The sequence below is a fragment of the Hyla sarda genome, chromosome 11 (assembly GCF_029499605.1).
Source record: "Hyla sarda isolate aHylSar1 chromosome 11, aHylSar1.hap1, whole genome shotgun sequence".
In the NCBI taxonomy this organism is placed as follows: Eukaryota; Metazoa; Chordata; class Amphibia; order Anura; family Hylidae; genus Hyla; species Hyla sarda.
This window is the reverse complement of record NC_079199.1, coordinates 24,314,881-24,331,756: the sequence shown is the minus strand read 5'-3', so window position 1 is coordinate 24,331,756 and position 16,876 is coordinate 24,314,881. Positions and strand designations below refer to the sequence as shown.

Here is a 16,876-nt window from a genome sequence, read left to right as displayed (position 1 = left end):
CCCTGATGGACCCCATTCAAAGTGAGAGTCTGTTGGGTTCTGTTGATGTACGCTGTCACAAGCTCCGTTCCAGCCCCGTCATCAGCTGTTGTTACGGAGCTTCAATGCTGATGTGAACTTAACCTTAGTCCGCTTGTCGATCGTTCCTACGCCTCTCCAGTCTATTTTATTCATCTACTTTTAAAGGATCACATGGCTTCTCTTTCTCTATCCTGCTTGCCGTCTAACCAAATTTTTTTCATTTAAAAAAAACTTGATGGATCTTTTGATGAGAATGTAACGTGTGAATGAGGTCTAAGTGTTTTGAAATGTGCTCTTATTTTTGGAGCAAGTCTCAAATGTTTGATTCCAAGACATGTGGCTTTCCTCCAGGACCATGAAGATATCTAATGTTTGCTAAATTTGGAGCTTGCCGGAATCTTTAGCTACAGAACAGCTGACTTGCCACACGCTACCTCCAGGGCTATAGTCAAATGTATAACATTCAAGGTAGAAAGGGTTCTCTTTAAGTTAAAGGGAAAGTACCACCTACATTTTTTTTTTAGCTGTTTAGAACAGATACTGAAACAAATGTCAGTTTAGAGAGATGCTCTACAGCAAGCCCCATAGACCTAGCAGACATTTTGAGCGGGAGAATTTTCTAGACATTTGCTGTGACCTGTCTAAAGGTCATTGTCCAGGGAGGGATGCTGTGGCGATCATGTATTCCAAATGATCTGATCCCATCTTATGTATTCACTGGTGTCATCTTTCATTTTACTCCTGTCTGTGATAAGGAGGAGATTGCTGGAAAGCTTTATCTACAGAAGAGAAAGTGTCTCTTATTATAGGGATTAGTGACCAGACTGAAAACCGCAAGATTTTATGATTATTTTAAAATTTGTGTAGTTACATGAAAAAACACGTTTACAATAAAAATTAGATTGGAACAGTAGCTCATTTTTGGACATCACATTCCCTTTTAAGCTCCCCTGTTTCGGGTAATGTTTCAGGATAAACTGCTGTGTGTGTGTGTGTGTGTATGTGTGTGTGTGTGTGTGTGTGTGTGTGTATATATATATATATATATATATATATATATATATAATAATATATATATATATATATATATATATATATATATATATATATATACATACATATATATATATGTGTATGTTCTTGAAGACTTGCACCTATTTCTGGCCAGTCTATTACTTGTATGGGGCATTTTCAAAAATTTTTCCCTCAGCAGGCTTTATCTCAAAATTTTAGCTGTACCTCAGCTATTGGAAGTTGCCTTTTATGATGATTTCCATGCGCTGCATACACACAAAGGAGAAGATCCTGCTCCTCTATGTATTTTATAGTTTACCATTGAGCAGCAGCATAAATGACGTTATAGAGCAGTTCTGGGAAGTCCAATCTGTGAAGCAAGGCCTGGGGCAAAATCTAAGGCTGCTTTCACACTATAATATTCATCCGTTTTAAAGATCCGTTTGATGTTCCGTTATGAAAACCCTGAAAATCTGCCATTAAACGTCCGTTAGAAAATCCCATTATAGTCTATGGGATTTTTACATTATCCGTTTTAATCCGTTATGAATAACGGACGTTATTTTGTGACAGAAGATAGTAATGGGAGAAATAATGCATGCACTATTTCTTCCGTTCATTCTCCCGTCACAAAATAACGTCTGTTATTAATAACGGACTATAACGGATTAAAACGGATAATGTAAAAATCCCATAGACTATAATGGGATTTTCTAACGGACGTTTAATGGCTGATTTTCAGGGTTTTCATAACGGAACATCAAACGGATCTTTAAAACGGATGAATTTTATAGTGTGAAAGCAGCCTAATACAGTAAGCTTGTATAGACTCTCAGCAGTCTGTTTATGCTTCTGGATCTCTCCAGCCACCCCACCTCCTTTTTTGCCCCTTCTCCTTTACTTAAACTTCTATAGACAGCATGTAACATGATCCCTAAGTAAGCCACTGGTCGATCTTTAACAGACTATGCAGGCTTAAGCTGATGATCAGGGTGAATAAAGAGTTATGGGGGAGCAGGAATAAAACCTGATAAGTGAAGAAAGAAGACATTTTCTCTAAAATATTACTAAGCTTGTACATTAGAATACATTGTTTGAAACATCAATGACCATTTAAGGTATTTGAATGACATTGTACCAAAGTAGAACTAGTGTAATTTGGTTAGTGTTTACTAAATGGACCCTTTTTATGACTTATTTCTCATCTTCCGTTCTTGAGTACTTCCAACAAATCTGGACGTGAGGATTTCCTATATAGGGAATTCTCTGAATTCCTAAATATTTTAGGGTATGCTTCCTTAGGTTGAGGGGAAATCTATACTACTCTTGGTCCTTTGACTGCAGTTTTGTAAATTAATTGTATTCTCATTTGTTCCAGGATGTCCTAATCGAAAGTAAGTTTGTTTTATTTGATGCATTATACAGTATGTCTTGGGATTTGTTTCTGGCTGCTCTTGCACGGGACCCTTATGATCACATGATTCATTACATCCCCTAGGGCAGTGATCTTCAGCCTATGACAAACGAAAAAGGGGGGCGGCACTCAAGTTCCTTGGTGGTGCACGTGGAAGTAAATAGCAATAGTGAAAGAAATCCCGGCACTCACTATATCTTCTGCCAAGTGTTGTGTGTTTATTGAGACACAATGCAAGTACAAGTTGACGCGTTTCGGCCAAAGCCTTTATCAGACTGACATCTGTTGTGAGTCTGAAGGCTTTGGCCGAAACGCGTCAACTTGTACTTGCATTGTGTTTCAATAAACACAAAACACTTGGCAGAAGATATAGTGAGTGCCGGGTTGTCTTGAACCTGTGGACCTCCAGATGTTACAAAATTACAACTCCCAGCATACCCGGACAGCCGTTGGCTGTCCGGGCATGCTGGGAGTTGTAGTTTTGTAACATCTGGAGGACCACAGGTTGGAGACCACTGCCCTAGAGGGTTCCTCCAGCCTGTTTACTAATATTTTTCTACTTGGAGGTCCTAATAAATTTTCAGGGTTCTGGCAATGGATCACAGAGCAGTAAATTCCTCACAATTGTAGAACATTGCAGCCAAGGAGTTTTCCTGTAATCTCCATGACACACATCTGCACTTGACTCACTTCATTATGTCGAAACAACACGGGAAATATTTCAGAGAAGGAATCATTGGTTTGGGGAAAGTGCAGCGTTGATTCTATTAGACCCAGATTTTTATTCTTGCATTGGGAACATTGTATTCACAGACATGCAGCTTATAGAACACATGGAAGACATATACTGGGTATACAAAGCTGCATGTTGATGCAGTGAACAGCTATACACCATGTCCTCATTACACAGAGGTCCAGTTTCGCAGCTGCGTCAAGACAGAACGTAGCGCTTAGATGAGGTGCGACTTCCTGAGTCATTGTGTTCAGCAGGTGGTATGGGAATTGGCTGCACTTGTAAGTCTGCAGGCTCCAGCCACACTTGGTTGTAGACATTGTGGTGACTCTTTAACTGTAGATTTGTTTTTATTCTCCTTGTGGATATACATAGTGTTTTTTGTCCGAAGTGTAATTTCCTGGAGTTATCAATCAGTTCTTGGACAAGGCTGAACCTAGTTTATAGATTCCTCCCAGGTTCTGGCTGTTTGTTTGGGTTTTCAGGATAACACATGTCGTGACTTCATACTGGCTGCATAGTATGCACTGGCGTACAGTGGGACAAAAAAGTATTTAATCAGCTCTCCCACTTAAGTTCTCCCACTTAAAAAGATGAGAGAGGTCTGTCCTTTTCATCATAGGTATACCTCAACTATGAGAGACATAATGAGGAAAAAAATCCATAAAATCACATTGTCTGATTTATTTATTTACAAATTATGGTAGAAAATGAGTATTTGGTCACATACAAACAAGCAAGATTTCTGGCTCTCGCAGACCTGTAACTTTCTCTTTAAGAGTCTCCTCTGTCTTCCACTCGTTAACTGTATTAATGGCTCCTGTTGGAACTATACTCCTCAGTATAAAGGACACCTGTCCACAACCTCAAACAGTCACAATCCAAACTCCACTATGGCCAAGACCAAAGAGCTGCCGAATCACATCAGAAACAAAATTGTAGACCTGCACCAGGCTGTGAAGACTGATTCTGCAATAGGCAAGCAGCTTGGTGTGAAGAAATAAACTGTGGGAGCAAATATTAGAAAATGGAAGACATACAACACCACTGATAATCTCCCTCGATCTGGGGCTCCACGCAAGATCTCACCCCGTGGTGTCAAAATGATCACAAGAACGGTGAGCAAAAATCCCAGAACCACACGAGGGACCTAGTGAATGACCTGCGGAGAGCTGGGACCAAAGTAACAAAGGCTACCATCAGTAACGCACAACGCCGCCAGGGACGCAAATCATTCAGTACCAGACGTGTCTCCCTGTTTAAGCCAGTACATGTCTTGGCCTGTCTGAAGTTTGCTAAAGAGCGCTTGGATGATCCAGAAGAGGATTGGGAGAATGTCATATGGCCAGATGAAACCAAAGTAGAACTGTTTGGTAAAAACTCAACTCGTGTTTGGAGGAGAAAAAATGCTGAGTTTCATCCAAAGAACACCATACCTACTGTGAAGCATGGGGGTGGAAACATCATGCTTTGGGGCTGTTTTTCTGCTAAAGGACCATGACGACTGATCATTGTAAAGGAAAGAATGAATGGGGCCAGGTATTGTGAGATTTTGAGTGAAAACCTCCTTTCATCAAAGGCATTGAAGAGGAAACATGGCAGGGTCTTTCAGCATGACAATGATCCCAAACGCACCACCTGGGCAACGAAGGAGTCCTGGAGTGGCCTAGCCAGTTCTCCAGATCTCATCCCTATAGAAAACCTTGGAGGGAGTTGAAAGTCTGTATTGCCCAGCGACAGCTCCAAAACATCACTGCTCTAGAGGAGATCTGCATGGAGGAATGGGCCAAAATACCAGCAACAGTGTGTGAAAACCCTGCGAAGACTTATAGAAAACATTTGACCTCTGTTATATACCCTTTGTTGGCAATGACAAAGTATTGAGATGAACTTTTGTTATTGACAAAATACTTATTTTCCACCATAATTTTGGATTTTTTTTTCTCATTATCTCTCTCATAGTTGAGGTATACCTATGATGAAAATTACAGGCCTCTCATCTTTTCAAGTGGGAGAACCTGCACAATTGGTGGCTGACTAAATACTTTTTTGCCCCACTGTATTTCTATGGCTGAGCAGCTGCACACAAGCCTCCCATGATGTAACAAACGCGAACTCTGGACTCTGGAAAAATGTTCTGTGGAGTGACAGATCCCACTGGCATCATATGGGCAAGTCTGGGTTTGGTGAATGTCAGGAGAACACCGGACTGCATTGTGCCAGCGGTAAAGTTTGTTGAAGCCGGTATAATGCTATAGGTGTATTTCACAGGTGATGGCCTAGGTATGCTTTAGTATACAAAGAAAGAATTGTATATTCCCTACTATGCGGGAACAGTTGGGTTCGGCCCTTTCCCCCCCCCCCCCAGCATGACTGTGGCCCATTGTACACCGCAAGGTCCATAAAGGGCGAGTCTGGTGTGGAAGAACTTTATCGGCCTAACAGAGCCCTCACCTTCCGGGGAGAGTGCACAACTCCATATTAATGCATATGGATGTGGAACTGGATGTCCAAAAATCCCCTGTAGGTGTAATGTGGATGGGTAACAATCCTTTTTGTCCATGTGGGCTATTAATGATTTTGCTCCAAGGTGCGATATTGTTCTGTATTACGGATGTGACATGCTGTAAATGAACAAGTGAAATAATGTGTAAATGAATAGGTTGTGTTCTAAATATTAATTTACCAGTTGTAACAATTTCAAGTCTGTTTATTATTAATAATATATAATTATAAAAATAATAATTATAATAATAATAATAATAAAAACAACTATAATAATAATAAAAATAACAAGAAAATAATAATTAAATATAAATTAATAATTTAATAAATATTATTATTATTATTATTAACAATAATAATAATTTATTTAGCGGCCTTGGTTCCAGGACACGTTACATAACACTAACTTAGGAGCTGTGGGGGAGATTTATCAAAACCTGTCCAGAAGAAAAGTTGCCCATAGCAACCAATCAGATCGCTTCTTTCTTTTTTACCAAAGGCCTCTGCAAAATGAAAGAAGTGATCTGATTGGTTGCTATGGGCAACTGGGTAACTTATCCTTTGCACAGGTTTTGATAAATCTCCCCCCCCCAAATCAACGTTAAACAGATCAACTTCCCGATTGACATAGAGGGGAAGCGGACCCTGCCCGCAAGGGCTTACAGCATTGTTTCCCAACTAGGGTGCCTCCAGCTGTTGCAAAACTACAACTCCCAGCATGCCCAGACAGCCGAAGGCTGTCTGGGCATGCTGGGAGTTGTAGTTTTGCAACAGCTGGAGGCACCCTGGTTGGGAAACACTGGCTTACAATGTACTAGGAGAGGGGAGGCTATAACGGACCACTAGAAATCTTTTTATACTTGTGTCCGTCGGATATATATTTTGGGGAATCTTTACTCCTGATGTAGAAGCGTTCAGTACGATCTTCCCCCAGTAGGTTCCTAATTTTTTTTCCTCTGCTCTGCCATTCCATACAGCGAAAAACAGATAAACTAAAGTATATAGGCCTCATGAAGGTCAAAAGGGACCCTCGGGTGAATAGAGGCCTGTGGATCTGTTTGCCCTCTGCACATGGAGCTTTATCAGTGCACATAGGCCACGAACTCTCCATATTAAAGGATGAAAGTGCGTTTCTTATTCCACAAACATGGCTGCCTCTCCTATGTGTAGTTGGTATATAGTTGGAACATGACTTGGCACATCCAGATGAATACATTTACTGTCGTCGCTAGATTTTATCATGTAGCATTGGATGAAATCTTAGCTGTCATTACGTGTTCTGCTTTCTTTAGCCCTTTTTTTCTATTGGTTTATGTGGAGCTTTGGTGGCCAGAAGGAATATCTTCTAATGTGACTAATGGAGTCTGACGGGGCCAGACGGGCAGAGCGAGCCTCGGGCACATCACGTCTCCTTCTCTGTTATAATGTATATGAGGAAAGTCTCTGAAATCCAGACCTGGACTCTGTACAAAGCTATGGGCTAAGTAGCATGTAGTACTGTACAGTATATAGGGAATCATCCCTTTTAAAGGGGTACTCTGGCAGAAAACTTTTTTTTTTTTTTTTTTTAATAATCAACTGGTGCCAGAAAGTTAAACAGATCTGTAAATTACTTTCTATAAAAAAATCTTAATCCTTCCAGAACTTATCAGCCACTGTATACTACAGAGGCAGTGTAGAGAGTACAAAAAGATGGGGTTTTTGAGAACGCTACTGTGGGGTTTTTAAGAGCGCTACTGTGTTTCGACGGGAGTCAAATGAAACAGAGATATGAGCCAGCACTTACGCAGGACTAACTTTTCTTAGAAAAAACAAGTCAAAGGTAAAACAGGACAACGCGTTTCGGCGCACACTCACGCCTTCCTCAGGTCCACAATCACAATTTTGTGTAGTCCTGGCTGGGATTCCTGCGAGTCAAGCCGGCCTGCAGAAATCCCGGCCAGGACTACACAAAATTGTGATTGTGGACCTGAGGAAGGTGCGAGGCACAAGTGATGCCATGCTGGCCCTTCTCAAGATCTTGTGGTCCTTTCTGCCTGGTAGCAGGGCCCATAGGAGCTTACAGGGCTTACAAGGTTTTGCAAAAGGGCTTGTGGCCCACCCCTTTTTCAGGCCCTTGCGGGCCCTGCCCACTCCTTCTCCGGCGCTTGCGGGCCCCAGCCACCCCTTCTCCGGCTACTCTGAATGCAAGCACATTTCTTGTAGTTAGTAGTTTGTGTGTGTGTAAAGGGGGGGGGGATATATACTAAAAACCATCAGATAAATATGAAACATGTAAATATTAATAAGTGTCTCAGGCTGATTGATAAATATGGCATATCTGCAGGCTATGTAATTTACTTTAGGCCAACAATAATTTACTCAAGAGTTTTGTGCCTAAGTTTTGGTGGATTTTTGGGGGGCACGTGATGGGAATTAAGTTACACCCCTATTCCATAAGTTGCATGGCGGAATTCGTTCCAAATGACGCCAGAATTTTTGAAAATTTGCAATAGTATACCTGCCCCAGTGTGTGTAGGTGTAAGTAGTCACAGACCTACCATAATAAAAAATAAAAAAGACCATCTTGATGTTTTCTCTTTTTTGAATCATTGTATCTGATTACAGATTATAAGCTTTTGGTTTTGTATTATATGCATCATATGTCCTATTTGAGCTCATTATTTACAGTGCTTTGTTGTTGTTGTTTTTTTCTAGATGTGTCGTAGTTTTGTTAAACCCGAGAAAGAACAAACAGCATCATATCCTGAACAGTTCCAGGTAAGTGACATTGGCTGCTCCAGGGCATGCTGGGTGTTGAAGTTTTGCAACATCTGGAGGGCCACGGTTTGAGACCACTGCTCTAAGCCAAAACTGGCTCCTGTGTTTTGTGTACATTTTTTTTTGTTTTTCAAGTGTATTAATCTTCCTATTTCGGCCTGGCTGCCTTGTCCGTTTTATTCTGTCTCACTAGAAGTCCTCCAGCTCTATTAATGGCTCCTGTAGTCGCTTTTTTACTTGGAGGTCTCCTGTTTTCTTCTTTGGCGCCTCTAGGTGATACAAGGACATCTAAACAAGATCAGAGCCAGGATCTTAAAAAGTATGACCTACATTTCTCATGGCAAGGACATACTGTAGGGTCGGTCACCCTGTGTTTGTACACATGCTTGTGACAGTATTTTTACAAGGAGCTTCACCTTACAGGTTTACGTACAGCAGTGAAGACTTTACTTATTGCAATAATGATTATATGTAAAAACTAAAAACAATTGTCACTATTAGATATAAAAATTCCAGCAAAACTTTCCCTAATTGGGGAAACGTTGGCTAATGAAAAGTTTCCTAATAAAATGTTGCCTATCTGGCATAAATTGGAAGTATTTTCTGACAAACATGTGTTTTTCGCTGTTACCATCAGTTGTTTAGTTTTTTTTTTGTTTAGTTTTTTTTCTTTTCTACCCTTTATCAAGATAAGGCTGCATTCACACCACGTTTTTGCAATACAGTTCCCGTATACGTTTTCAATGTGAAAACCGTACGCATTGACACTCCATTAAAAACCGTATACCAAAAGATGCATCAGGTTGTGTCCGTTTGGCATCCTGTACAGATTTGTCAGTTTTTTTTTCCCGTACCCAAAACCGTAGTCTACCACTGTTTTTGGTCCGGGTGAAAAACTGTATTTAACTGTATACGTTTTTTTTTTTTAACATGGGAGTCAATGGGAACCGTTCAGAACTGTATAAGCGTACGGTTCCAGTAAGAGTTCGCCTTTTGTCAAAAGTAATGTCTTCTCAGCACAATCAGGGGTACAGTGATAGGTGACACCATTGTATAGAGAACACTGGATCTACCACCATTCACAGCAGAGATCAATCTCCCGCTCCTGTAAAATGACCTCTGAAAAGATCAGAGAATGTCCGGCAGCATCTCCAATTTATGTGAATGGGACAGGTCCTGTCTATTGTGGTCTATGTCCATATCACTAAATGTTTACAGACCATGCATACGGCAAACCTATCCATAGACCCCATCACTCAACACAGTCCAAAAGAGTGTAATTTTTTGTCCTCCTTTTAACATGGTAATCTATGTGTACCGTATGCATATGTCAGGGATTTCTCCGGATGTATACTGTCACCAGACACTGTAAGGAATGTGTTCTTAGAAGAGCCTAATTTTTGCAGCCACATGGCAGCTACAGGGTTGCACAAGCGACTTCAGTGATTTGTACAGTCAGACCCGTGAAGGTTTATTAATTGCATGTTGATTATTGAGATTGGCGCTGGTTATTGCTCCCTCCCTGACCTCTGTAAAAGGATTATAATCTAATACATGGTGTCCTGGTTTTTTTGAGTGTTTTTTATTTTATTTTTTCTTATAACCTATAAATGTATTTATTTTATGGTTTTATTACAGTATATTATTATAATTTTTTTTTTGTGGCACTTTTTTAAGTGCTAAAGAATAGAATCTTTTCATGTTGAATAGTATCCAGGCAACAGATATTTGTCTGGATAACATGCTGCGTGCGAAGGTTTGTTCTTCCTTTTAAGAGATGAATTTTATGATAAAATATTAAAGCATTCTGGGCTTATTTGCAGAATCGCTTACTAATTTACACAAGATTATCCCTCTTTACCATCTTGTTTACAACTTTGTACTTTTCTTTTTTTTTTTTTTTTTTTTTTTTTTTTAGCAAAGCAATTTTCTGCAACAATATCGTGCTCACCTGTGTATTTCTCTTCTTTTTATTTCGAGGAATTACAAGATACTGTAAGGCTGAACTTGCAAGTATGACCGTGTTATCAGAAATTGTCACATTATTGCCTCTGATTGTGTTCAGAAGCTTTTTCTCCCAAATTTGTGAGAGTGAAAATAACGTTGTCATGCCCCAGTGCGGCACAGCTATTCTTTCCAAGGTGCCTTGCTTCACAGAGGCATACATGATGGCACATTAAAGTGTACCTGTCATATCACAGAAAGAAATTCTTCTATATGTTACTCACTAGGCCAGTGGTTCCTAGGCCTGGGGTGGGCTTTTTTGGGGCCCAGGCCTGGGGTGAGCTTTTTTAGGGCCCTGGGGTGGGCTGGGGAGAGGGGGGTTAATGCTGCCGCGGGGTGAAGGGTTAACGCTACCGCTGCCATGGGGTGAGGGGTAACTTAACCCCCTCACCCCATGGCAGCTGTAGCGTTAACCTCTCACCCTGCGGCAGCGATAACTCTGCCGCTGCCATGGGGTGAGGGGTTAAGTTACCCCTCACCCCAAGGCAGCGGTATCATTAACCCCTCACCCCCGGCGGAGGCCGGCGACGTCACTGTCATGTGACGTTACATTGTCACATGACAGTGAGGATCCGCGCGGCCCCGGAAGAAGAGACTCCGCCCCGATGGCACCAGGGCAGGTAAGTAAACTGATGACGACGTGACGGCGGCTCACGGACTCAGATCATTCCGGGACACTGCATTGTCCCAGAATGAGGGTGACCGGGACCCGGGACAGACTCGCGGAGCCGCGGCAAAGGAGTAAAAGAGCCGCGGGTTGCCGACCCCTGACCTAGGACAAAGATGATGCTGCAGGAGGACAGGGTTATGTTCTAGACCAGTGTTTCCCAACCAGGGGGCCTCCAGGTGTTGCAAAACTACAACTCCCAGCATGCCTGGACAGCCGAAGGCTGCCCAGGCATGCTGGTAGTTGTAGTTTTGCAACATCTGGAGGCACCCTGGTTGGGAAACACTGTTCTAGATGGTATGGGACCCCTATGGATGTATTTTTTTATAAGCCATGATTTCTATAAAAAACACTGTCTAAACTATATTATAAAGTTTAATGTTTTGCCAAGATGTACTGCATATAAAAAGTTTTTTTATTTTTCCCATTTGAGTCCCTAAGGTTCCATACCTGTATGCCCTAAAATTGTGTATAGCAATTCAGTCATAACTCTGTCCATGCATGCCGCAAGTTGTAGTTATGAAACAGCTGGAGGTCCACAGTTTGGAGACCATTGGCTTAAAGCAAATACATCATACTTTTTTTTTGTGCCATTTGGCAAATGTACATATCAAGCCTGTATTCATGGTATGGAGCCATTGAGTAGGCCAGCATGTGGTAAGTGAGCCACTTTAGCATTCTCTTTTAAAATGACATATTTTATAGTATGATACATTTTTTTAAATACTATTTAAGGTCAGAAAGAACATTGTTCTACCAAGGAATTATACATTTTCCCTCCTCACATTTATTGGGCGGTAAGAGCCTTTCATCTGACCTTTACATGACAAATTAAATAGTAGATGTTGTAATCCTGGTACCCGGTATGTTCTGATTCCACTGTTATTCGTGGAAGTGACATCATTCTCAGCTTTTCCCCCCTGTCTGGTACAGTCATTCCATTTCAGACTTAGTTTATTAGTAAAACATCATAGTTTCCTTTGTTTTGACATAGGGACAAACATACTTTTTGTAGCAGATTTTCAATTAAGAATCTTTCAATTGGTGTGCCAACAGCGAGCCTGGTCTGTCCGCTTGGCATCCAAAGCCTGGCTTGGTAACTTACTAAATACCCGAATCCTGTTATAAGCAAAACAGAAATGTGAACTTCTTGGATGTAGGAGGTTGGTGGCCCCCTGACACTAATATGAGCTTGCTGGACGTCCCAATTTTTTTTAGATAGTAACATAGAGATCCGACCCAATTGCAGCCATTACTGACTCCACCCTACTGCAAAGCATTACCTCCAAATTTTGGAGTGGGGTCTGTGTTTTAAAGGGATTTTCCAAATACTAAAATCCATCCCCTACCTACAGGATAATGCATAACTAGCTGATCGGTGAAGGGTCCAATGACTGGAACCCCCCCCCTCCCTCCCTCCCCACTCATGAGAAAGGAGGTCAGTTGTCTCCTGAGAGAGTGGAGTGGCAACAAACCTACCACTGTTCATTTTCCAATAGCTGAGTACCCACCATTGCCATTGTCATGCTACCTAAAAGGGGTACTTCGCTGCTCAGCATTTGGAACAAACGGTTCTGAATGCTGGAGCCGATGCCGGGAGCTCGTGATGTCATAGCCCTGCCCCCTCATGATGCCATGCCCCGCCCCTCAATGCAAGACTATGGGAAGGGGAGTGATGGCTGCCACGCCCTCTCCCATAGACCTGCATTGAGGGGGCAGGGTGTGACGTCATGAGGGGTCGGGGATATGACGTCACAAGCTGCCAGCTCCAGCGTTCGGAACAGTTTGTTCCAAACGTTAAGCAGCGGAGTACCCCTTTAACCTTGTGGATAGGAAAAACAACAATGACTCTCTTGTCCTCATATCCTGTCACCTGCACTAAGTATTCTTTGCACCTTCCTGACAGACAATCTGCAGACTATTTCAGCTTCCGAGGCAATCTCTGCAGCTGGAGAGTAATGTGATCAGAAGATGTACTGGATGTACCCAATAGACTTGCCTGGTACTTTAGACAAAAAAAAAAAAAACACCCTTGCAAATAGTGGTGGGTTAGGGTTGATTTAACTCTACTCAGGCCTGGTGCAAGGATTTTTGCCACCCGAAGCGAAAGCTAATTTTGCCGCCCCTTGACCCTGCCCATTGGCTCTTCTCTATGTATGGAGACACGCGTGATGTCAGGATGTTGGGCGGACCTGACCTAAGTGATTACCCCTGTCTGCCTCAGAGGTGGCGCTGCGCACCTCCAGCAGGCTAAAAAAAAGCTGATTATTTTAGTATGGGTGAGGTGGGGGTAGCATGGCGGGGTTTTGCTTGATGGATGGGCGGGTGCTGCGGATGCTGGCTAACTTTATTGCAGCAGGCAGAGTGGCGCCCCATCAAGAAGGCACTCTAGGTGGCTGCCTATTTTGCCTATTGACAGAGCCGGCCCTGACTCTGAGAAAATAACCATATATTTGCACCAGAAATTATTAGAACAAAGAGAGTTATTGTGTGCTGGTTAATTAGCAGTTTAGCTGGTTAATTAGCAGTTAATAGTTATAATCCAAAATTGAAAGTAGAATGTTGTATGAGCGCAAGCTGTCACGCCCCCTCCCATAGACTTGTATTGAGGGGGCAGGGTGTGACATCACGAGGGGGCAGGGTGTGACATCACGAGGGGGTGGGGCTATGACGTCACGATCTCCCGACTCCTGAGCAGCGGAGTACCCCTATAATTCCGGACTTGAAATTTTCGGTTTTCCCTAAATATTTTTTCATTCAAATATTATTTCGTTCCAATTCCATTAATCTTTTTCAAATGTGATCATATTTTTTTCCTTGTTGTGCTTGGACCCGGTCCCTGTCCAGAGCTGGGCCCCACACCCGGCCTCTTGGCGGGGTCCGGGCCCTAGCCCACAGGGCCCCTCTTCTATCAAACTTATCAGGTGCTACATTAACACTATATCCATCTGTTTATATAATTTTAAATTGGTTCAATGTTATACTTAATCCATTTATTCCAAACAACCGTCAAACACATTACATGTACATCATTGTTATATAACGTCAATGACCAATACTCAGATTCAGTTGTCCAATATCCTTTAATGTCCTTTCACATATAGACAACCAATACGCACCACCATGTTAGATATACACACGATCACATATAGTTTACCACTATGCCAAATACACAACTACATAACCGCTCATCCAGCATATCTACATTTATTCATTCAAACTATTAGATTATTATAAATATTATAAAACCATGTTTTTCATTTTTTCATATTTTCCTCTACTATACACAATCCTAAACTGGAGATTTTCCTTGTAATCGTATCTGATGTTATATTAACACTATATTTCTATGTTGCTTTATACCAAGTTTAGTCCTGTTTTAACCCATTTTATTTAGTGCTCCAGCTTTCACTAGCTAGGAATCCAGGAGCAATGTTACCCTTTTTACTGCCCACATGCTAATTAAAATGGCAGCCTATATAAGCCCACATATCCAGGAGTTGCACCATATTGCAACTGAAAAAGGGCTTCTCCCCAAATGCGTCTGGCTATCTATACAGACCCCATCAGGTCTAGTCAGCCACCTCTAGCCACTCCGTTCCGTGCCACCGGACACCAGCATCTGAGGACGTGACCGCCGGGTTGGTCTGCTACCAACCTCCGCTTTTTTACCATCACCCGGTGACTTACACATTCAGAAGACCGCAGGTACTTTTCATTTAGGCCAGGGCGTCCCCGTGACAGCCTGCGCTCTTACAACATTCTACTTTCAATTTGGGATTATAACCATTAACTCTGAAAACTACTAAATAACCAGCACACAATAACTCTCATTGTTCTAATAATTTCTGGTGAAAATATATGGTTATTTTCTCACCTATCCCGGGCAACAACAACGCTTACATTGTAACATTAATAGATTGTGACGTCATAGAGTGACATATCTACAGTTTTATTATAAATTTACTTTTATGCATATAATACCATCATTGTACCATCTCTGATAGCAAGGGCCCTGCACAGAGAATGGGTTACACATGTTTGTGTTTATTTTAATAAAATAAGTTACCAGTTACATCTCCAGCCATCATTATCACTCAACAACATACAATTTTAAGTGATACAATTTTAAGTAATTTATTATACCAATAGCCACCTGTACCTTGAGGTCTGATTCTATAATAGTTATTTGTTATTTATATTTTGGCACTAAGGGTATAGTGCATCTCAGTAATACGGCACAGGTGAGCAATACAACACATTCCTTGACATTCCGTCCTCGTAGCCCTTGGCGTCCCGTCCTCGTAGCCCTTGGCGTCTCGTCCTCGTAGCCCTTGGTGTCCCGTCCTCGTAGCCCTTGGCGTCCCGTCCTCGTAGCCCTTGGCGTCCCGTCCTCGTAGCCCTTGGTGTCCCGTCCTCGTAGCCCTTGGTGTCCCGTCCTCGTAGCCCTTGGCGTCTCGTCCTCGTAGCCCTTGGCGTCTCGTCCTCGTAGCCCTTGGCGTCCCGTCCTCGTAGCCCTTGGCGTCCCGTCCTCGTAGCCCTTGGCGTCCCGTCCTCGTAGCCCTTGGCGTCCCGTCCTCGTAGCCCTTGGCGTCCCGTCCTCGTAGCCCTTGGCGTCCCGTCCTCGTAGCCCTTGGCGTCCCGTCCTCGTAGCCCTTGGCGTCCCGTCCTCGTAGCCCTTGGCGTCCCGTCCTCGTAGCCCTTGGCGTCCCGTCCTCGTAGCCCTTGGCGTCCCGTCCTCGTAGCCCTTGGCGTCCCGTCCTCGTAGCCCTTGGCGTCCCGTCCTCGTAGCCCTTGGCGTCCCGTCCTCGTAGCCCTTGGCGTCCCGTCCTCGTAGCCCTTGGCGTCCCGTCCTCGTAGCCCTTGGCGTCCCGTCCTCGCAGCCCTTGGCGTCCCGTCCTCGCAGCCCTTGGCGTCCCGTCCTCGCAGCCCTTGGCGTCCCGTCCTCGTAGCCCTTGGCGTCCCGTCCTCGTAGCCCTTGGCGTCCCGTCCTCGTAGCCCTTGGCGTCCCGTCCTCGTAGCCCTTGGCGTCCCGTCCTCGTAGCCCTTGGCGTCCCGTCCTCGTAGCCCTTGGCGTCCCGTCCTCGTAGCCCTTGGCGTCCCGTCCTCGTAGCCCTTGGCGTCCCGTCCTCGTAGCCCTTGGCGTCCGGTCCTCGTAGCCCTTGGCGTCCGGTCCTCGTAGCCCTTGGCGTCCGGTCCTGGTAGCCCTTGGCGTCCGGTCCTCGTAGCCCTAGGCGTCCCGTCCTCGTAGCCCTAGGCGTCCCGTCCTCGTAGCCCTAGGCGTCCCGTCCTCGTAGCCCTAGGCGTCCCGTCCTCGTAGCCCTAGGCGTCCCGTCCTCGTAGCCCTAGGCGTCCCGTCCTCGTAGCCCTAGGCGTCCCGTCCTCGTAGCCCTAGGCGTCCCGTCCTCGTAGCCCTAGGCGTCCCGTCCTCGTAGCCCTAGGCGTCCCGTCCTCGTAGCCCATGGCGTCCCGTCCTCGTAGCCCATGGCGTCCCGTCCTCGTAGCCCTTGGCGTCCCGTCCTCGTAGCCCTTGGCGTCCCGTCCTCGTAGCCCTTGGCGTCCGGGCCTCGTAGCCCTTGGCGTCCGGGCCTCGTAGCCCTTGGCGTCCGGGCCTCGTAGCCCTTGGCGTCCGGGCCTCGTAGCCCTTGGCGTCCGGGCCTCGTAGCCCTTGGCGTCCGGGCCTCGTAGCCCTTGGCGTCCCGGCCAGTGTTTTTGTAGCTAAAACACTGTCATGGTTATATTGTTTTTGTAATTTTTT

General features: G+C 44.0%; 1 protein-coding gene across 4 annotated transcripts in view; it reads left to right on the top strand.

Moving 5' to 3' along the window:
* The window catches only part of MAPKBP1 (mitogen-activated protein kinase binding protein 1), a 204,878-nt gene that overhangs the window by 112,808 nt on the left and 75,194 nt on the right, over window positions 1–16,876 (top strand). For all 4 annotated transcript variants that reach the window (XM_056545871.1, XM_056545868.1, XM_056545869.1 and 1 more), the window contains exon 4: window positions 8,385–8,447. In XM_056545871.1, the coding sequence (XP_056401846.1) occupies window positions 8,385–8,447 (63 nt within the window). The remainder of the gene's footprint in view (window positions 1–8,384; window positions 8,448–16,876) is intronic.